The sequence below is a fragment of the Acomys russatus genome, chromosome 2 (genome assembly GCF_903995435.1).
Source record: "Acomys russatus chromosome 2, mAcoRus1.1, whole genome shotgun sequence".
Classification (NCBI taxonomy): domain Eukaryota; kingdom Metazoa; phylum Chordata; class Mammalia; order Rodentia; family Muridae; genus Acomys; species Acomys russatus.
This window is the reverse complement of record NC_067138.1, coordinates 92,364,050-92,387,872: the sequence shown is the minus strand read 5'-3', so window position 1 is coordinate 92,387,872 and position 23,823 is coordinate 92,364,050. Positions and strand designations below refer to the sequence as shown.

The 23,823-nt window shown below is 39.2% G+C and overlaps 1 protein-coding gene across 1 annotated transcript in view; it reads right to left on the bottom strand.

Annotated features, from left to right (window-relative positions):
- Positions 1-23,823, bottom strand: part of Adamtsl1 (ADAMTS like 1) — a 915,031-nt gene that overhangs the window by 257,045 nt on the left and 634,163 nt on the right. Inside the window, exon 5 of the mRNA XM_051163985.1 lies at positions 18,058-18,294. Within this exon, the coding sequence (XP_051019942.1) occupies positions 18,058-18,294 (237 nt within the window). The remainder of the gene's footprint in view (positions 1-18,057; positions 18,295-23,823) is intronic.

Here is a 23,823-nt window from a genome sequence, read left to right as displayed (position 1 = left end):
TTCTCACTAAACCCAGACCAAGAAAACCTGTGTTTGAGTCTACTTGGTTTTGTCATTTGCTAATTGAGAGACCTTGAAGAGGTCACAACCTAGCGCCAGTCTTTCAGCTCTTGATCCATGCGATGAGGAGACTTGAATAGTGATTTCCCCAAGGTCCCCCTCTGCTTGTGATTAACTTTGAGAGATGTAAAACACCCCAGAAGGTTCTAGAATCTGTGCTGGCGTCTCGGTTCTGCCAGCCACACGGAACATTTCTGGCCACACTCCCCTGATTTCTGATTCTGAGGTGTTCTCTTGGATTGTAAGTAGGTCAGCCTGCAGCAAAAACACTCTGTTCCCTCTTGATTTGGGCTCCTCAGGGCAGTTGAACCAAAAAGGCAATTGAAGGACAGGTGGGGCTTATTAAACTAATTTTAGGTGCTTGTGTGGATTTTCCTGGCTGGCAAAAAGCCCTTATTAGGATTGTTCCAGGACTGTCTTTGGCAACTCAGATGTGCTAAAACTTGGGTAAATTTATATTCATGGCTTAGAATCTGGAAGGTCCCTGATGCTTTAAAGTGTTCTTATTAAGGATCTTGACAATTAAAGTAGCTACAACACTTTTAAAAAGTCATCTCTTTATCTAACGTGATGTTTCCTTGGAAACATGCCAATTAGCCCAAGAATAATTACTAATTGCCTCTCACGTTTGATTTTTAACATTTGAAAACAATTACATGGAGTGTCATGACACTCAATCTCTCTCTGTTTTCCTCAAGTCTATTTTGTCTTCTCTTAACTTCTTTTCTTCGAAGGCAAGGACAAAGTGTCAGATCTTGTAAATGTCTCCTGTCTGTAAACTGCCTTTCAAAATTCTGGTTTTATGGCAAAAAACCTGATAACCATATTAAATTAGAGAGAGCCAAACCAAGTAAAACGGATGGCTGAAGATCATCTAATTTTGTCATGGAACACCCCTTAGGTACAAACACTTGTTACATCTGTCCTCTACTACACAAAGACAGAGAAATTCCATCTGCCTGGATATTGACCAGTCTTTACGGCCTTGGGAAACCTTGCATTTTTGCACAGTCCATCTCAATAAAGTTCTAATTGCTTTAGCAATAAAGGATCCACTCAGAGGATCTGGCTAGCATAAAGATTAACTGAGCATCTCTCTTGGTGGAGAATGTTCTAGAACCCCTTTAATTTTCTCTTAAGCTACAGGGTGGGTGGCAGGAGCCCTCAAGTATAAAACTACTTTTAGCTTAGTAAATGAATAAAATACATTTAAGTTCGCCAAATAGACTGTTTAGCAGTCTTTGCAGGAAGTGAGAACAAGCCTCCCCCCCAAGATATTAAAAGATTAAAAACAACATTAGCTGAATAATTCATGTGAATTAAGAAGGATTGGGTCATCAGGAACCAGAAATAGCCAACAGAGAGGGTCATTGATTCACTAGCCCATGTATGTAGTGGTCATACTGAGCACCACAGTCAACTCAACGGGAGGAAGTTGTGTTCACTGTTCAGTGACAAGACCTCAACTTAACTGTGCAGATGGCCATGAAAAATGATAAGACAAAGAACATAGAGGAAAATGGTTGTCAAGAGCAGAAGTGAACGTTAGTGCCCTGGGGACTTTCAATGAAGAAGTGTAGAAGGAAGGTGGTGACCTGAGAGCAGGACAGAGGTCCCTTCCCCACCTCCGCTAGCTGAGTTTCAGTGACCCTTGTGTCTTTCCTTGTTTCCCGCAGGCTCCTGCACTGACAGTTGCTTTCATAGGATTTTAACAGAATGTCTGGCATCAGTAGGCACTTAATAGATTCTGAATGAACAAATCCACAGCACCTTATTTGTCATCTTCCCCTTCTGTCAAATGGTAACAATGGCACCACTGTTGAGTTCGTGTGAGGATTAGAGTAAAGGCAATAGCATAAGATGCCCACACAGCACAGTGCCACTACCCAAATTTCTTTGTAAGGTTTTATCACCCCTGTAAAAATATCCTATCACTCCCTGTCCCCTTCCAGCTACCTAGCATAGACACCACAAGTTGATGCTTGTCTCCCCAGCGTTGTCTGTCCTGGACATTTCACACACACACTGAATGACAGAACGCATGACTGCCACGGGTTCATGTGTTGAGAAAAGAATCCCAAATTCAATATGTTGTCAATATTAGGAGGCGGAACTTTTGGGAGATAATTAGTTTGGGATGAGGTTATGAAGGTAGGGTTCCCATTACTCCACTAGTAGCTTATAAAAAGAGGAAGGTTGAGCCTGAACTAACATGTTTTCTCTGTCTCACCATGTGGCTATTCTCTGGTATGTTTTTCATAAACCAGTTGCCAGCACTATCCTATCCTCTTGAACTTTCTCTATTATTATAAATTATCAGATGTGAAGAATTTTGTAATAGTACCATAACCACTGCCACACACAGAAAGAAAGAGAGAGAAGAGAGGTGAGAGAGAGAGAGAGAGAGAGAGAGGAGAGAGAGAGAGAGAGAGAGAGAGAGAGAGAGAGAGAGAGAGAGAGAGAGAGAGAGAGAAAGCACAAGGAAGTAGCTCTTTGTTACTGGGTTCTGTTATTATGATACTTTGAAATTTATGTTGATTTTTTCATTTTAAAATTAGCATACAAGATATTAGATTTATTTATCCATTAGCAGGTGGTGTGCATTCCAGTTGTTGTTTTCACTTATTGGCTGTCTTGAATGCTGTTGTTATAAACACTTGAGAATAGGCTACTTATATGAATATGTGCTTTCATTGTTTTGGGGTCATATGTAGGAGGAAATTGCTGGGTTATAGGATAGCTCTATGTGTCATCTTTTGGAGGAGCTGCCAGAATTGCTTTCAAAGGAGTTGCATCACACTGTAGCACATTCTCAGAACCAGTTCTCATGGAATTCTCATCAGTGAGGTGATTCCCAATGCAAACTAAGTAGGAGAGGAAGGGAAAACTCCCATCAGCTTTGGATGCCATAGTAAGATACAGAGATGAGATCCTTGGGGGAAGAAAGGTCTGAGTCCTTCCAGCTGTTGTATTCTTAGCACCCAGCCGAGGGATCATTAGTCATGTCTAGATACTTTTTGAATGAATGAATAGATAGGGCCAAAGTGTCACCAGGTAGTAAATATGCAAGAAGAGGTCTGCCCTTTGCCCTCTGGTCTTGGGAGGTAATCTTCAAGCTTTTGTAATGCCACGACTAGTAAGCATGTCTTTGTCTGGGGACTTAGAATGTGCCATTCCCTATTCTCACAATGGATTTGTGTGAGCGTTGGGCCACATGATGTCAAGTTGATCTCTGGAGGTTCTGAAAACCAAGGGCTGCCACATAGGCGGTCCACCATGTCACTGCACCAAGCCTCAGCAAGAGCTACAGAAATGAACTGTGGTACATTTTCCTGGATGTCACTATTCCATCAATACTGTCAGACACTGTTACCAGGAGGAGAGTTACCTGCACTGTCCTATTGAGAAAAGGCATGGTGGTATTTGAGTTTCTCCTAGACTCTATTCTATGCATCTTTTTCCTTGGATTGTCAGCAATGCCTTGTAATAAACTACAACCACAAGGATAACAAGTTTCTATGGGTTCTTTTTGCATTTCTAGTGAATTATCAAGGCTGGACATAGACCCAGAGACTTACAAAATCAAAACCGGTACCAAAAGTGAGTTTCTTAGAGATGGCCAAATTCTTGGAGTCAGTGTTATCACTAACAGTGCTAAAACACTTAAAGGTAATTAGGTAGCATTTAATATATTTGGCATTTTAAGTTGCCCAAAGGGTAATTCATCAAATGAAGCATCAAAGAATGAACAAAGAAAGCTTCCAGATCAAAGAAAAACATTCATTTAATGGAACACAAAAAGCATCTTAGCCTGAGCCTCTCTAGTTGAGAGAAGAGGCTCCCATCTCTATTAATTGATGGGTCCTTCATTATTAATACCTGTCCCCTCAAGAGGAGAGGAGGCCATGCAACAGAAACAACAGAGTCTGATTTTAGCATGGCCTTTTTCTAGTTATATAGCCCTGTGACATAAATCTCCTCAATTATAGGCTAGAAATAAAATGTTGTCACAGTATGAGAACAAAAGCATAATGGAAGCATGGCCATACACTGTGGAATGTGCAGCATTAAAATGATAAAATTTGAATTGTATATGCTACAAATTAGATTTACTCTCTTACATACTTCGCTGTCTTTGGGCAAACAAAACAGAAAATCAAGGTTTTCTTGGTCTATGTTTAAGGTGAAAGGATAAACTAAATAGATATGATTTTCATGTTTTTTTATGTTGGATATGCTGGTGGTGTATGTCCATTATCCCACCACCGAGGTGCCTAAGGCAAGAGGATACAGAGCTCAAGGCCAGCCTGGACTATGTAAAGAGTTCCAAGACAGACTACAGATGTAGAAAGACCCCATTTTAAAAAGCTGGGCTTGATGATGTAAGTCTAGCTCTAGTTACTTGGGGTAGAGAAGCAAAAGGATTGCAAGTTCAGGGACTATCTGTGTTTTAAAATAAAAATTTAAGGAGGTTAGGGATATGGCCATATGGCAGGGCACTTGTTTAGCATGTGAGGCACACTAGAATCCTAATATTGAGAAAAAAAAACCCCACAACTTTTCTATGAAGCTTTAGGTACTATCCACACCACAAATTGAGCAATTAGATGCAAAAATCATTCTGATGAAACCAAGAAATCATTTCCATAAATAGCAATGGCATTTGAATAAACATGGATACTAAGAGATGACTGAGTCTCTTGAATGTTCTCCATATGTTTAATTTTCAAAACCAGGAGATACATCGGTGAACTTCAAACACTATATACTATTTTGACTTTACTGTTTCCTAAAGAAAACAAATCTTGATGCTGACTTGTCACCTAACTGGTTGGTACCCAGTCACAGAGAAGTCTACTCTAACACATTTTTAGTATATATAAATAGGCACATGACTATGTTAGCTCAATGAAAAACTTTTAATCTAAAAAAACAAGTGAAGATAGAAGTAGAGGAGATGCAAAGTCACTGAGGATTGTGTAGCAGACCTTGCAGAAAACATAAAATTCTTGTATCACCTGTCAGACATTGCCACACGTAGTCCTATTACATGCAACAAAATGGCTGCATTATACTGTGTGAAAGATAGAAAACTTGGTGTTATCTGCAAGTCTCTCCTTTTCTCTCTTACACTGCATTCAACCAACTATCAAGTCTCCTGATCTGATCTCAGGAACCTCTTCTTTCCTTTTAACTCCACTACTAGTTTTTGCCTTATTCCCATCCACAGCCTCACGACACATGGAAGACTCTTTTTAAAGTGCCCAGATCATCCTCTTTTTTCCACTCAAATTATTCTAATTCAACTGTGTCACCTTCAATGCAACAAAACACCAAATTTCTTTAAAATGGCTTCCCAAGCAAGGTCGTAACAACCTGTTCTGTCTTCTGCCTTCTCAATTCCTTCAATTCTAGACACTGGTTTGGCTTTTTGGTCACCTATTTCTTTGAGCATAACTTCAGGTAGCAGATGAAGATTTCTATGTACCACATTCCACCCTACACAGAACCTTGGAAAGGTATGGACTAATGATATTTTGGTTTCAGATTTTTAGTTTCCAGAAATATGAGAGAATAAATTCCTTTGGTTTTAAGTCACACTGTTGAGAAAGACATCCTCGGCACCCTCTAATTGGACAAATCTCCCAATAGAGGGATGGGAATACCAACCCACCCACAAGAACTTTGACCCCAAATTTGCCCTGCCTACAATGTGTATAGGGATAAAGATAGAGCAGAGATTGAGGAAATATCCAACCGATGACAGGTCCAACCTGAGACCCACCCCATGGGAGAGAGCCATCCCCTGACACTATCAATGATACTCTGCTATGCTTTCAGACAGGAGCCTAGTTGAGTTGTCCCCTGACAGGGTCTACCCAGCAACAGATAGAAACAGATGCTGAGACTCAGAGGCAAATACTGGACAATGAATAGGAAGTCTTTTGGAAAGTGGGAGGAAGGACAAAAAGGGACCTGAAGGAGACAGGAGCTCCACAAGAAGACTAACAGAGCCAACTAACCAGGGCCCAAGGCTGCTTGCTGAGACTGAAGCATATACCAAGGACCATGCATGGACTGGACCTAGGCTGCCTGTACAGGTGTAGCTGATGGGCAGCTCAGGCTTCATGTGGGTCCTCCATTAAAGGGGGTGGAGGCTGTCCCTGAGATGGACTCTGTTATGAACATTGATCACCTCCCCCTTGCAGGACTGCCTTGCCAGGCCATAAGGGAAGAGGACATGCTCAGTCCTGATGTGACTTGATGAGCTGGGGTGGGTGGGAAAGGGGCTCTCCTTTTCTGAAGAATAGGGGAGAGAGAAGAGGGAAGGAGGTTGGGACTGGGAAGTGAGGAAGGGTGGGACTATGACCAGGATATAAAGAAAAGAGAGAGAGAGAGAGAGAGAGAGAGAGAGAGAGAGAGAGAGAGAGAGAGAGATATCATGTAAAAACTGGTCTTTTTGTGAGAACAGGTCATGTGACCCACACAGAGAGGTAGCATGTGTGAAAAAAAAAATGGCCTGAGGCAGCTCACATTCTTACAGACTAGAACTAAGTTAATAACATACTAATAATACACAGAGCTAGTAACAAAACATGATGCTCATGAACAGAAAAGAAATTGAGATGGTCTTTGACTAAAGACTAAGGTAAAGGAGAGTAGCTGAATGGTTCAAGAAGGTGAGAAATAAAGTCAATCCCATAGTTACAAAGAGGACCTAAATTACAATGAGGTAAACAGGGAACAGTTAAGCACTCTTCCCCTGCAGAATGTAAATTCTGGGCCAGGGGGACTCCTCTTTACTTTTCTGCCCATTTAAATACTTCCGGTACTTATCAATCATTAAACACAAACACATCAAAATCAAACTTTTAATAAGTGAATAAATAAAAGTCAAATTATAGAGTCTACAAATCCATCCACTCCTGGGAACAGATTTAGTTCAGCTTTGCCTTCTCATTAACTAACACATAGCAAAGCCTTACAAGAAACAAAAAGTCCAGGTACAGTAGCTAGATTCAACTAGTCATTAGCAGTTTTCTTTATCTTTACTGTATCAGGCAAAGGGGAGAAAAACAGACCCTGCAACAGGATGCTTCCATGTGGAATTCGGTTATAAAACATGGGAGAAATGGCCGGCTCATCATACTGACGTCACCACCTTTGGACTAACCGAAGGACATTTGATACGAGTGACTCAGGTCACAGATGGAGATGGAGAAATAATCATTTCATTTAATTCACTTCCAACTGCTCACCCCAGGAATTATTAAATATGAAAAGAACTTCTCTGGTGCAAGTCTGGCTCCCTTTAATGCTGCCGTGGAGAAGTAGACAGAAAGCCTCCGCAGCTTCACTTTCTGTTTGCTTCTCTATTGTACCAGTCAGTGAAAAACTCTATCAAAGGCACGGCTTGAAAGGCAGTCTCCTTCTCATTTTTGGAATGCTTCGTTTTCTCAAACAGCATCAGCTAATACTGTAAGTACGTGAGTTCAATATAAAAGGTCTGTCTGCGGTCATACCTGTTCTTTCACTATACATATAGTAGGTGTCAGCTGCTGAATCCCATTAACTATAAAACTAAAACCAACTTCATTCCTATTTTCTTTCAAAATGCCCTTGACATTATTTTTAATGGCAGCCCACACTCTATCTGTAAACGCATGCCATTCTTTACAGCACAAACTGGCTTTGTGCTTTACAACATGTATAAATGTGGGTATTTGGATAATGAAAATCAGCTACTTACAGCAGCACTAACAGAGCTGATCCTGTTTGTGATGGTTCATTACCTTTACACAGGACACAAGTCACTGCCCCGGAGCTGGAGCGGATAATGGGATAACGTGGAACTGTTAGCTAAAGATGGCTAGAAACAGGAAATCGGAAGGTTTGTTTACCCAGGGAGCCAGTGTCCCTTGTGATATGTATAGACATATGGCACCAAGCACTCCACAGGGCCACAAGGAGGGAAAAAAAAAAAAAAAGGCAAAGACAGGAAGGACCTTGGGGACTGTTAGTAATAACAGCTGCTACTTACTAAGCCCAGTATGAGCACTTTACACACAATCGGTCACTTAATCTCCATGACAATCTTACCAGTGACAATCATTCTCATACTGCAAAGAAACTGAGGCTAATGGTTTTTTATTTTATTGAAAATAGATTTTTTTCCATACAGTATATACTTTGACTAACATTTCCCCTACTCCTTCCTGTTCCTCCCCACCTCCCCTCCCACCCAGATCCACCCCCTTGTTATCTCTCCTTAGAAAACAAACAGGCTAGACCACCTCCTCACTTCATTCCTCCCACTGAATGCTTTATCCCAGCCCCCAACTCCAGCAGACAGTCTCTGGGAGCCCACAGCCCAGTCTGGATAGGGAAGCAGGGAAGCTAACTGAAGATCTTCACCGGCCTCCAAATCAAACCTCCAGGTCTCATGCCCAGTTCAGCGGCAGAGCACCTGCTGCAGTCTCTCTGCTCCACCCTGCTCCCATCTGCAGTGGATCACATGGATCTTCCCCTGCAAATGTCCTCCCCTCCACTCCTTGCTTTATACCAGCCCCAATTCCAACAGGCATCCCTGGGGACATACAGCAGGGTCTAAGCACAGATTGTCACCCCTCCTTCCTCTACATTATATTCTTTCCACACTCTTTGTTCCCATCCTTAGGGGACATAGAAGACCCTGCTTTCCTCCCTCCAATGGACCCCTTCAGCTCCCCCCGACCCAGCCCACCCCCATTCCTAAATGTCAGCTTCCAATACCTAGAAACTCATTTTACATGAAAGCCCAGTACCACACCTATCAGGATTCCAAAAGAATGTCTTACCAGAAAATACACAGCCACGACACTCTTCTAAGAACCAGAGACAGCAACAGAAAATGAGCAACAACACACGCACCAAACAAAGGCAAGAAAGGATATGAGCACCTTGAATTACAATCTCCCCAAACCCAGATGCCAAAACACCAGTGTAAAAACACAATCAATAATATCCAAGACAGTATGTCTTTACCTGAGCCCAGCAATCCTGCCCTACTAGCTCTGATTATTGAAACATAGCCGAAGCACCAAAGTAAGACTGTGACACAGCCCTTATGGATATGATAGAGGTCATTAAAGAGGAAATGAATAAATCCCTTAAGGAAATCTATGAAAACACAAACAGTAGAAGGAAATGAGTAAAACAGCTTAAGACCTGCAAGTGGAAATAGAATCAATAAAGAAAACTTAAATTGAGTAATACCTGGAAATGAAAAATTTAGCAACTTCAACAGGAATCTCAGAGTTAAGCCTTTACAAAAGAACACAAGAGATGAAAGAGAGAATCTCAGGCATCAAAGACATGACTTTTAAAAAAAATGGATAACTTGATCAAAGAAAATGTTAAATCTAAAAAAAATTTCCTGGCATAAAATATATAGGAAATCTAGGACACTATAAAAAGATCACATCTAAGAATAATTGGAATGGAGAAAGGAGTGGAAATCCAGGTCCAAGGCACAGAAAATATTTTCAACAAAATTTTCTTAATTTAAAGAAGGAGCTACCTATTAAGGTACAAGAAGCATACAGAACACCAAATAGACTAGACCCAAAAAGGAATTCCCCTTAGCACATAATAATTAAAACACTAAGTGTACACAACAAAGAAAAAAAATATTAAGATCTTTAAGAGAAAAAGAAAACCCCAGGTAACATATCGACCTATTAAAGTTACACCTGACTTCCCAGTAGAGTTTCTAAAAGCCAGATGAGCCTGGATGTATGTGTTGCAAAGTCTAAGAAATCACAAATGCCAGCTCAGACTCCTATACCCAGAAAAACTTTCAATCACCATAGATGGGGAAAATAAAACACTCCCTGATAAAACCAAACTAAAACAACATCAGTCAACAAATCCAGACATACAAAAGTCACTAGAAGGAAAAATCAAACCTAAAGAGATTAACCACACCCAAGAAAGCACAGAGAATAACCTCAGATTAGGGAATCATAAGAAGGGACGTGCACACACACACACACACACACTGCTGCTGCTGCTGCCACTGTTGCCATGACTACCACCACGCCCAGCACCATCATCCCCCAAATAACAAGAATCAACAAACACTGCTCATGATAACGATCAACATCAGTAGACTCAATTACCCAATGAAATGGCATGTCACAGACTAGCAGAATGGATGGGAAGACAGGACTCATCCTTCTGTTGAATCCAAGAACCCCACGTTAACATCAATACATCACTTTAGGGTAAAAGGATGGAAAATATATATTCCAAGCAAATGAAACTAAAGAGCAAGCTGGTGTGGCCATTTTAATATCTGACAAAATAGACATCAAAGCAAAATTAATCAGAAGAGATATAGAGGAATACTACATACTTATCAAATAAAAAATTCACCAAGAGGATATTGCAATTCTTAACATCTATATGCCAAACATAAGGGGACACAAGTTCAAAAAAGAAAGATTACTACAGCTTAAATCACACAATGACCCACATAGGCTGATAATGAAAGATTTCAATACTCTACTCTCATCAACAGACAGGTCATCCAGACAAAATTTTGAAGACAGAAATCCTGGAGCTAACTGACATTATATAGCAAATAGAAAGAACAGATATTTACAAAACATTTAGCCCAAATTAAAAAAAAAAAAATATATATATATATATATATATATATATATACGTTTATTTTAGCACCTCATGGAACTTTTGCCCAAATGTATCACATAATCAGACACCAAGCAAATCTCAACACATATAAAAAAATAACACTCTACGTCCTATCTGACTGCCATAGATTAAAACTGAATATCAACAACAAAAGAAACAACATAAAGATTAGAAACTCATAGAAATTGAACAACTCACCACTGAATGAAAAAAAAAAATGGGTCAAGCCAGAAATAAAAAATTAAAGATTTTCTAGAATTGAATGAAAATGAATACTCAACACATGCAAATTTATGGAACACAATGAAGGGTATTCTAAGAGGCAAGTACATGCCACTAGTGCCTACATGAAAAAAAAATTGGAGATTTCATACTAGTAGTGTTTCAGCCCAACTGGAAGTCCTTGAACAAAAAGAAGACATCACAAAAATAGACAGCAAGAAATAATTAAACTCAGGGTTGAAGTCAATAAAAAGAGAAACAACAACAACAACAAAAACAAAAAATAAAAAATTGATGAAACAGAGTTGATTCTTTGGGAATATCAATAAAATTGACAAGCCCTTATCCAAATTAGCTAAAAGGCAGAGGCAATATGCAAATTAACAAAATTAAAAATGAAAAGGGAACATAACTACAGATGCCATGGAAATCCAGAGGTTCTTAACTTTAAATACTTGTACTCTACCAAATTGGCAATTCTAAAAGAAAGGAATAATTTTTTCAGTACATACACTTATCAAAGTTAAATTAAGGTCAGGTAAGCAATCTAAACAAACCAATAACCCCCAGTGAAAAAGAAGTAATATATGAAAGTCTCTCAACCAAAAATACCCAGAGCCAGAAAGATTAGCACAGAATTCTACCAGACTTTCAAAGAAGATATAATGCCAATGCTACTCAAATTATTCCACAAAATAGAAACATAAGCAACACTGTCCAATTGTTTATTGAGGCCATGATTACCCTGACACCCAGATCATGTAAAGAACTAACAAAGAAAAAGAATTACAGACCAATTTTCCTAATGAGCATAGATGCAAAAAATCTCAATAAAATACTTGAAAATTGAATCCAAGAGCACATTAAAAAAATCTACCATCATCAAGTAGGTTTTACCCCAAAGATTCAGGGGTGATCCAACATACATAAATTGATTAATGTAATCAACCATATAAACAATCTGAAAGAAAAAAAATCATAAAATCATCTTATTAGATGCAGAAAAGGCCTTTGACAAAAATTCAACCAATTTCATAATAAAAGCCTTGAAAAAGTTAGGGATACAAAGGACATACTTTAGCATATTAGAGGGCAGTTTACAGCAAGCTCATAGCTGTCATAAAATTAAATGGAAAGAAACTCAGGGAAATTCAGCTAAACACAGAGGTTGTCCACTCTCTCCATACTTACTCAACATTAGCTAGAGCAATGGGACAATAAGATCAGGGGGATATAAATGAGAATGGAAGAAGAAGCCAATGTATCTTTAATCACAAATGATAGAATGGTAGATATGTGACCCTAAAAATTCTATCAGGAAACTCCTAGAGCTTATAAATACTTTTAGCAAAGCAACTGGATACAAAATTAGCTCATGGAAATAAGTAGCCATCCTATAATCCAATGGCAAATGTGCTGAGAAAGAAACCAGGGAAACAACACCATCCACAATAGCTTCAAATAATATAAAATATCTTGGGGTAACTTTAACTAAGGAAGTGAAAGACACGTATGTTAAAAACTTTAAGACATTGAAAAAAGAAATTGAAGAAGGTATAAGAAGATGAAAAGATCTCCTATGCTAGTTAATCAGTAGGGTTAATATAGTATAAATGGCTAGCCTACCAAAACCAATATAGAGACTCAATATAATCCTCATCAAAATTCCAACACATTTTTTCACAGACCCTGAAAGGATAATTTTCAACTTCATATGGACACACACACACACACACACACACACACACACACACACACACACACACACACACACCAAAACCCTGGATAGCTAAAACAATTTCAAATAATAAAAGAATTGTGGGACATATTATTATCCCTGACTTCAAGTTGCATTGCACAGCTACAGCAGTAATAACAGCATGGTATCGACAGAAAAATAGACATGTTAATCTATGGAATCAAATAGAAAACTCAAATATAAATCCCTACACTTATGACAACCTAATTAAAAAAAAAAAAAAGAAAGAAAGAAAGAAAAAAGAAGCCAGAAATACACACTGGAAAAAAAGACAGCATTTAAAAAAAAAAAAAAAAAAAAAAAGGCCAAACTGGACAGCTATGTGTAGAAGAATCCAAATAGATCTATATCACCCTTCACAAAACTAAATTCCAAATGGATCAAAGACCTCAAACCAAAATCTGATAGAATATGTATGGAATAGCCTGTGACTTATTAGCACAGGAAAAGACTATCTGAACAGAATACCATTAGCACAAGCACTAATACCAGTAATTAATGAATGGGACCTCATGAAACTGAAAAACTTCCGTATAGCAAAGAACACCTCAGTCCAAGAGGCAGCCTATAGAATAGGCGAAGATTCTTATAATTACACATCCAATAGAGGGATAATAGCCCACATTATAAAAACTCAAAACACTGGATATAAATTAAACAAATAACCGAATTAAGAAATGAGACACAGGTAGAAACAGAGAAGTCACAAAAGAGGAATCTCAAATGGTTGGGAACTAGTTAAAGATATGTTTAACATGATTAGTCATCAGGGAAATGCAAATTAAAACTACTTTGATATTTCATCTTATATCTGTCAGAATGGCTAAGATCAATAAAGGAAGTAACAGCTCATGCTGGTGAGGAGGTGGAGTAAGAAGACCACACCTTCATGGCTGGTGGGGTGCCAGTGTGAACAGATAGTGTGGAAACTTGTGATATTTCCTTGGAAAGATCAATCTACCTCAAGATCCAGCAATGCAACTCTTGGGAATGTTTCCAAAAGATGCTTCATCCTACTACAGAAACAATTGCTCAACTGTGTTCGTTGCTGCTCCATTTATACTAGCTAGAGATGGGAAACAACTTCAACAGAAGAATGGATACAGAAAATGTGGTACATTTACACAATGAAGTGTTACTCAAGCTGTTAAAAAAAATAAAATCACAAATTTTTCAAGTAAATTGGATGAAACTAGAAAAAAAATCATACCGAGAGAGGTAACCAAAACTAAGAGAGTCAAAATATGGTGTATTCACTTATATGTGGTTATTAGCTTTTAAATCAATGATAACCAGCCTATAACCCACAGAACCACAGTAGTTAGGTATACAGTAGGGGACTTGGGGAGGCAGATTGCCCTCCCTAGGAAAAGGTAACAGAATAGATAGTTATGATGGATTGGAGGAGGCATTGGAGTAGGAGCAACAACTAAAATTAAGGGGCATTTTAGGGTGGTATGGAAACCTAATAAAGTAGAAACGTTCTAAAATATACACATATATGAAAGAGATCTAAATGAATTACTAAATAATGGGGGAGAGAGAGCCCCAACTGGCCATCACCGAATAAAGCTTCCATTACTGGGACTGGGTGATATATAATTGAGTTGTTGGCCAAAGAGGTCCATTGAAAACCCCTAACAGCCCAGTCTGTTGCCAAGATTGTAACTTGTTCTCTAGGTTGGCTTGACTGAAACACACCTGTGATGCTGTAGGAAGCGGGACCCAAACTTACACCCTTTATGAATCCACATTAAGTTGTGGTTTTGGTGTGATTTATTTGTTTCATCTCCTTCCTGTTCTGGTTGTCATTATCCAGGGCAGGGCTGATGCTTCAGTCCCCTTAGGTGGCACAGGACCCTCCAACAGAGCTGGGTCTGTGTCCCAGGACTCCTTATAACTGAGTATAATGATCTTTCTAAAGAAGATTTTTGAGTCTGTCTTTCCATTTTAAAGTCCTTCATTTACTGTTTATTGTTGTCCTATCTGCCATGTAAGACACCATGATTATTTTTTCCTTTTTTTATTATTAATTTATTCAAATTACATCTCAGTTGTTAGCCCATCCCTTGTATCCTCCCATTCCTCCCCCCTCCCGCTTACCCCCCATTCCCCTCCCCTATGTCTGTGACTAAGGGGGACCTCCTCCCCCTGTATATGCTCATAGGGTATCGAGTCTCTTCTTGGTGACCTATTATCCTTCCTCTGAATGCCACCATGTCCCCATCCAAGGGACATGGTCAAATATGGGGCACCTGAGTTTGTGTGAAAGTCAGATCTCCAGCTATTCCACTCCTTGGAATATACCCAGAAGATGCACTACCACACAACAGGGACATATGCTCAACCATGTTCATAGCTGCCTTATTCATAATAGCCAGAACATGGAAACAGCCTACGTGCCCCTCAGTAGAAGAATGGATAAAGAAACTGTGGTACATTTACACTATGGAATACTACTCAGCTATTAAAAACAAGGAATTTCCGAAATTTGTGGACAAATGGATTGAACTAGAAATTATCATAATGAGTGAGTTCACCCAGAAGCAAAAAGAGTTAAATGGTATCTACTCACTTATATCGAGACACTAGTCCAAGGGGTACGTCCCCATGAAAAACTTTACCTACCAGGAAAGTGGGTCAGAGGGGAGGACATCCTATTGAGACTTTAGGTGTGAGAAGCCTGGGAGAATGACGAAATACAAGGATCCAGAGGGTCCTGGAAAACTACAGGCGGGTCTGGGCCCTGGGGTCCTCCTCAAACTATGGCATCAGCCAAGAAAAATATAGGCAGTAAACTTCGAACCCCTACCCAGACTAGCCGATGGACAGGACATTCTCCACCGTTAAGTGGAGAAGTATATCCATGATTATTTATAAAAGCACTTTTTTTTTCTCACTTTCAACCTGTGACCCACTCTCTCTCCAGCCAAATAATTCTACATTTTAGAGTTCTAATGAAATATGAGATTTCCTTACCTCACCATGTCCTTGCCCCTTACACAAGAAATAAATCCGTAATATTCAGTTGTAATTTCTGTGTGTAGACCACATTTATTTTAAACCCGTGGTGCTCAACCTGCAGATTGTGACCCAGAGGTCACCTAAGACCTTTGGAAAACACAGATATTTGCAATACAATTCATAACAGTAGCAAAGTTACAGGCATGAAGTAGCAACAAAAATAATTTTATGGCTGGGGGGTCACCACAACATGAAGAACTGTATTAAAGGGTCACGGCATTTGGAAGGTTGAGGACCACTGTTTTAAACAATGCTATCATTTACATCTACTCCCATGTGAAACAAACCACAACTGTGAGAATCTAAATTAAAGAGGCGTGTGCATGCTTATAAGTCACAACAGAGCACTATTTCTCCATATTTATCACATAGAGTTTATTTTTTTTTCACCTGCTGAGTTAGGATTTTCTTTTAGTTCCCGAGGTACATGAGGCAGGCTGGCAGGAAGCACCCAGGGAGAAAGCAGGCCAGCTTGAACTATCATGCAACAATGCCAACCTAATTTGCTGACCTGACTTGTGGATTTTGGTTCTCTTGAAAATGTAGCATTATAGAAACACTGACATGGATATTAGAAGACCGGGAGTTTAGTCCCATTTCTGACATGATGTAATTGTCACATGATCATGCAGATTTTCTAGCCCTTACATTTTTATTTGCAAGCACTCATATGTTTATTTGCTTTATGATTATTTACTATTCCTGAAATATTTCATAATTCCACTTCAATAAATCAAGAGTTCTTATTGGCAGTATAATGAAAATTTTATTTCTATTTGTGCATGAGTCTCTGTGTGAGCGTATGTTATGTGTGTGCAGGTGAAAGCCAGAAGAGGGTATGGGATCCTCTGGAGGTAGAGATAGTGGTGGTTGTGAATCTCCTGACATGGTGCTGAGAAAGGAAGTTGGGTCCTCTGAAAAAGAAAGGCATGCTCTTAATCACTGGGGCAGCCATCTCTCCAGGCTCAGTGGGACTATTTATTGAAAAAAAAAATCACAAATAATTTTGCCAGTAGTTGTAAAATACCACAAATAATGTTCTAAATGTGTTGTTCTTAAAGGTATACGCCTACTGTCTAAGACCCTTGCAACCTTGAGAACAGTAAAACCCCATGTTCACATTTCCACCTGGAATTTATACATCTCATATACAAAGACATATCTGCTGTATGTATCTCTTCTCCCCTCTCCTATCTAAAACAGTTTGAACACGCCCCTTCCAGCTTCACCGTTCTAACCCGTATGAAGAAAGAAGTGCATCTGGTTTCTCGTCTCACGCATAAAACCTTATCTTAGATCTCATAACAGTTTACACAGTATTTTTTCTTATAAATCAATATATAGACTTGTTTTAAATAAATGTAAATTTAAAACAAATCACTGAAACATGTTTCATACTTTCATCACATTATATGTTTTTATATCATAGATTCAGACTCGATCAATGTCTTCTCACTTGAGGCAAATGTTCTTATTGTTTGTACCGTGATACATAAAAGAATATGGTGACTAATAGTAATCAGAGAACCTGCCCACTCTAAAAGGTGAGCCTGGAAATGAGGAAGACAAGGTCCCGGAAAGCCGACCAACAATGTCATGACTAAGAACTAACATGTTGTTGCTTACTGAGTCTTCAAATACACTGATGAGTTGATATCAGAAATCAATCCATTTTATATGTCCCTGGATTTCAAGGGTTACCTGTCTGAAACCTACCCTAGCCGTTAAATGGCAGGCTTTGCTTCTTGATACAATTTGTGTGAATATTCAATATAGTTGCAGGCAGGAAGGAGGTGAGTTCTAACTGAGCCACTCGGAAATTCTATATAGATGAAAACGAATGCCTGAAAACATGCATAACATACCTCTGTCTCTGTCTGTTCGTCTGTCTGTCTGTCTCTTTCTCTCTCACATACACACATACACACAAATACACACACAGTTCTTCCCTCCTGCCCTTCCTTCATCCACCTCTTACCAATTTTCAGGAACATTTGAGCTATATGTAATTTCAAAATTCATTATTGAAGTACAATATTCAACTATTTTTATTCTCCCCCACTCAAGTATCATCCAAGGAATGAAAAAACAAGCAAACAAGCAAACCAATCAACCATCCGAACTGCAGTCTGTATTTCCTTAACACCAGCATGGAATACAATACCCACACAATTTCCTTAAATTATAATCTTCAACTCTTTATAAACTCCAGAAGTAACTGAGTAACCCTGAGAAACTTATTTATGTGCAGACACAACAGCTCTGGATCAGTCTCATGGCAAGACTTCAGCACTTACTTGGCATAGGCCGCTGATACACATATCCAGTGATTCTGTATAGCATCGTGTACCATCTAAGACCTTCGGTGCTAGTTCAACAACCAGGCTGGTTCCTTTGGCTTGGCACTTGAGTGAACATGGGTTGTCCGGGTCATTAGACACAGGAAGCCATTCATAAAACTGGCCATGGTACTTGACATCATTATGAGCAGAACACTGCTGAGCTCGGAAATCACCTGCTTCTGGTGGGCAGTCCTGGAAAAGAGGGGGAGAGGGCACAAGTACACATTATGAGAATAGTCCCAATTAGAAATTTGGAACAGGAGGCTGGAGAGATGGCTCAGAGGTTAAGGGCACTGACTGTTCCTCCGGAGGTCCTGAGTTCAATTTCCAGCACTACATGGTGGCTAACAACTATCTATAATGTGATCTGATGCCCTTCTTCTGGCCTGCAGGTGTACGTGTAGCCAGAGAACTGTATACATAATAATAAACAAATAAATCTTTAAAAAAAATTTGGAACAGCTGTATAGTCTGTGAAGGTCGTAGAAAACAAAATACATGTCCTAATCATTACAAATGGACTCACTGTATCTCTTTAGAGGTTATATGATTATTTGGGTCCTTAAAATATAAAGATCTGAGAGAGATATAACCTTGATAGATTTTTCTTATTGAAGCCAAATGAGAAAATAACTAGCATGAAATAAATCTTTGGGTTGCCATGAGGGCAAAGTAGCCATCTTGAAATACTTCCTGAAAGATGGCTGCCCATTCATGATCTCTTCAGCATTGTAACATTCCTATTGCTTCTAATTTTGGATGGCTGCAAGTGTTTTTTGTCTCCCTCCATCCTATAAGTGAGAGGTATGACAATGTTTTGTTTGGTTTTTGTCATACTGGGTATTGTTGTGATGGCTTTATGTGCCCTAGGCAAGAGGGAAGAGTTTTGTTGTTGATCTATAACGCTAGTTCATTACATTAAAAACTTTTATGAGGTTGGTTATTTTTTCTTGCATGTCTGTCTGTGCATGTATTGTGTTTGCAGGGGCTAGAAGAGGGTACTGGATCCCCTGACACTGGAGTCCCAGATGGTTGTAAGCGGCCATGTGGGTGCTAGAAATTGAACCCAGGTCTACTGGAAAAGCAATAGAGCTCTTAACCACCAAGCTATGTTTCCAGCCCCACCCAGACTTTAAAGTTTATTGATTGGTTGATTTACTGATTGATTATCAAGGCAGTCCTTGCTTTTCACTTTGTAGCCCAAGCTGATCTGGAACTTGTGATCCCTCTGCCTCAGCCTCTTGAGTATTAAAGACTATGGATGTGAACCATCACACCAACTTAGACCTGTGTTGGGCTTTTGTTTTATAGCTAGTAGAAAAGAGCTCTGAGAATTTTATTTAAGGAACATGTGGTGTCATTTGTAGCCTGTTTTCTAAAATTCAGGTTTCATAGCTTCTAAAATTAATATGGGGAACAGAGAAGAGAAGCCATCCTATCTATATGAATTGTTTTAGGCTCAGGCAGTGAGAAAAAAGAAGAGGGCATGGATGTTCTCCACAAATGGATGTGTGGCAGAGAGACTTCTTACATCCGGCTTCTCATGCTGTGTACAGAGGAAATAGAGCACTCAGCTCACAAAGCTGATTGAGAAGTTTATGACCATAGGCCAGCTCTTGACTGGCACAAGGGAGATATTCAGTAGTAATTACTTTGAACATTTAATGAGCTGATTTGATGAAAAGAACCAGAGAATTAGGATAGACTATTAATTTAAATTTTAAATAATGTTGACTGAAGCTGATGAAAAAGAAAATCCTCTAAATGTGTATTTCATAAGGGAAAACTTAAAATATAGAACTATAATTGGCAATGGCTATTGTCTAAGGGATGATAAAACTCAGAGAGCAAATCCAATCAAGCTTTTTAAAAGGGAGAAATGGGGAAAACTGGAGGGGGTGGTCCTTAAGTGTAGAGGGGGAAGGAGGTCAGTACAGCAGAAGGAAAAGGGACAAATAACACTAACGATGTTTGAAAAAGCCTCAACTAGTCATATTACTTTATATTTACCTGAAATTACATGTAGTGCATGTAAGTATGTGTACATATATATCTGAATGTACATGTACGTGTATATGAATTTGTGTGTATATATACATATATATGTATATTTGAAATTGTGTTATAACACTTAGAATGACAGTGCTCTCCACAAGAGTCATAGACTATCTAATAAAAACCCTAGTACCAAGCATGTGAAACCTCCTTTTGAGATGTTGGTTAGCAGAATACAAGAGAGTCACAAAACAATATAGGCCTCTGCTATTGCCCTTGGTGGCCACCTAAAGGGTAAGTTCCCATTGCTGAAGACACCACACAGACTCAAGTTTAGTCTCGCCTGGAAAGCCTCCCTCCTGAAGTTTCATTTTCACAGAAGCAGAAGATGTTATGAAAGCTGACAAAGAAGGGAAGCTATGAATAGTTCCACTCAGCTGTGATTTCTATGAATCACAACCACGGCCAACATGACAAGACCTTCCTAAAGGTACAATACTGGCACTCATATCTTGGTGGTAACCAACAGTTATCTAGTTAGACTTAAGGCCTGCTCAACAGGAGGGAAACTAGCACCCCAAGTGCTAGTGCTCACTCATATTCTCTTGCTCACCGTTCCTCCACTATGACTGTCTGAGACTGCATTTATCCCTGGGGAGGGAACCACCACTAGATGCCCAGTGGCCAGGCAGCAATAGGGACTGCTCCATCACAGTCACTGGCCTGGTCTCACTGGGCCTGGTCTCACAGACCTGCCTACCACTGGGTTTCAAACATCTGTCTGCTCGCTCTGCTGCAAGCCCAGAACCTGGCCTAGAGCCCAGGCGATGGGCCTCACCCTAAAGTGCTCAAGGGCCCTCTTAGGGAGAAAGAAGCCCTCAGGACCTTTGATCTTGAGGTCCCATCCGGAAGCAAGCAGCACCTGGACTGACCCACAGGATATGGAACCCAGACCCACCCACCAGACAGGGAATGACCTTTACACATATCTAACACTGCTACTAATGATAATAATAATCATCAACAATAATAAAAAGAGGCCATGAGTTTGGCGGGGAGTGATAGGGGACATGAGAGGGACTTGAGAGACAGGACATGAAAGAGGTTGGAGGGAAGAAAGGGAAGGGAGGAAATGCTATGCTTTAATTAAAACTATAAATACTAATCCACAAAGGGAAATAGTACTTTTCCTTTAGGCTGGATTTTTGGTAGTGTCCTAATTTGATTTTCTGTTACTCTGCTAAGATACTTGGACCCAAACAAACTGAAGAATAAAGGTTTTTTTTTTTTTTTTTTTGTATTTGTTTTTATTTTTTAATTATTTTATTTTTGTAAAGAGCTTTCTTTTCTGGCTTATAAATCTAGGCTCAAGATTCAACGTAAAAATTTAAAATATGTTTTCTTCTTAGTATATTTGTTTATTGAGAGTGAAAGACAGTGGTAAGAGAAAGTATAATTTATATAAAATACACTCTATGCCTAAGTACCCAACAAGACCCAAATGACTTTAAGTATCACCAGAGAAGGTTCCTGCCTTTTGCAGTGATGGGGCTGGTTAACTTGCTAAGTGTGAGGACACAGTCTAACCCAGGAAAAGAATCATAAATGAAGGAATGCATGGTATAGGTACATACTGTGTACTACATTTATTGGGTTATCTTAAGAAATACAAATTGCACTGTGCAAAGCTACAGAGAGTGTGCACCAGTGTTCTAACACCAGCCGGTTTCCGATCCTAGCTTCTGAGAGAAACTGCTGATCAGCTGATTCAACGAGGCTCTTTGTAGATCCATGTTCTAAAGGTAACATTACCTCTTGCCTGCTTTAGAAATTCTACCAACATTTGGTTAGGCCTTATCTGTTAACTTCTGCTCTAAGACAACCCTTATACTAACTTCAGTCCAAGTTCTTCACATTGTTTCTCTAAATCTCATTGCTGGGCTTCTTAGAGTCTCTCTCAAGCTATTTCTTTCCCATGCCAGCAGGTTGAATAAGCCAGGCTTTACATGGTCCACAAGTTCCTCTGGGACCGTTAACAAGAAAACCTACCTAAACAGATCATCTAATTAATAAAATTTAAATCAAGTATGTTATATGACACCTGCCATTTTAGCATCCCCTTGCTTACTTTGTAGCACAGAAATACTGAAGCAGGTTCATTGACACAGAACACTAAGGAAATTGCTTTAAACAGTCCCAAACCCCTCTCGTAACTATCTTTGCTTCTATTCTAGGAACAGAGGAAAATGGGCTTAGGAGGGAATTCCAAGGTCAGAGTTAATCATCTTGCCAGGTGAGGAGATTGACACATAATTAAGAGATGCACTGGTATGAAACACAGGTAATTTTCTGCATTTTTCCAATCCCAAGAACTCCAACAGACTTTTCATTTCCTTCTGCCTGACAAACTATGTTCATGTGTTTCCTAAAATGTTGAAGACTCAAAGTGGTAAAAAGGAAAACGATGAAAAACAAGGTGAAAATGTTTTCTGTGATAAAACTAGTGACCATATTCAGACATACTGTAGAGAATTGAAGGGCAAACACGGACTCACTTGCATGTACTGGTTCCACGAATACCCCTGGTGCATTTTATGATTTCTTTCTACAACTGTAAATATATCCCTGACAGTAATAATGCATATGAATACTTTTACATACTTTTAGCACTTTTGTTTTTTTCCAGTGAAAGTTTTGTAGAGTTGTGAGAATAAATTTTGTGAAATCATGGATGCTCTTGACCTGGAGTTCAGAGCTGGAAACTGAACTTGAGCCTTCTGAATATTTGAGTTTATTTGTACTTGGCAAAATACAACTTCCGGTTTTAAGAAAAGGACTGAAAAGGAATTATAAAACAGGCCAAGAAAGCTCCTTGGACACCTTATAGCTCTTACAAAATAACATGCTGATGACTTAAGTGTAAATGATTAAAAAACATATGAATTGAATTTCTCTTGAAGTACACATATGTAAATATTAAGGAAGAAGGACTTGGCAAAAGACTTTGTTTGAACCAAAAACATCTCATGTGTCATTCAGGATATTCACTGAACCTCTGGAGGAAGCTCAGAGAAAGTTCCTGTAGCCTCTTGTCCCACACATGCCCTAATGAACAGTATCATCACCACCACCACCAACATAGTAGTAATAATAGCTGTGATCCTGTAGAGAGCTACAATCTGCAGAGATTTTAGTCTTTAATTATACTTTAGTGTCTTAAAAAAGTATATTTCCCAAGTCAGATTCATAAATGAATGGCCTAAGTGCTTTATACCATGTGTGACCTTTTCTTGGATATCACCTTTGAGACATCAGCATTTGGGGCAGTGCTCTTTAACACAATGCACAGTTTTGAGCCAGAAGGTCATTTTTCTCTGGGTATAAGCAATCTAGAAGGTACAGAACCCACACAGCTCTCATAAAGCATTGAAGGTAGAAATAATAGTCTTTTAATGAGATATTTAAAATAAAAGCAAAAAACAAATTATGATTTATATATTTCTGCATGGAAGACAAAACCACAGGAAGTCAGTGACTGGATCAAACACAACCTACTCCTTACCAACAAACAAAACAAAGCAAAAACCCTGATAAAACTAATGGGGACACAGGAAGTGGATACAGATCCTGACCTTCCTGCTCCCCGCTGGCTTTAGAAGTACCATCAAGTAGAAATAGAGCAAGGCAAAGGAAAAGAGAAAAGGGAAAACCTCACAGCACCCTGAA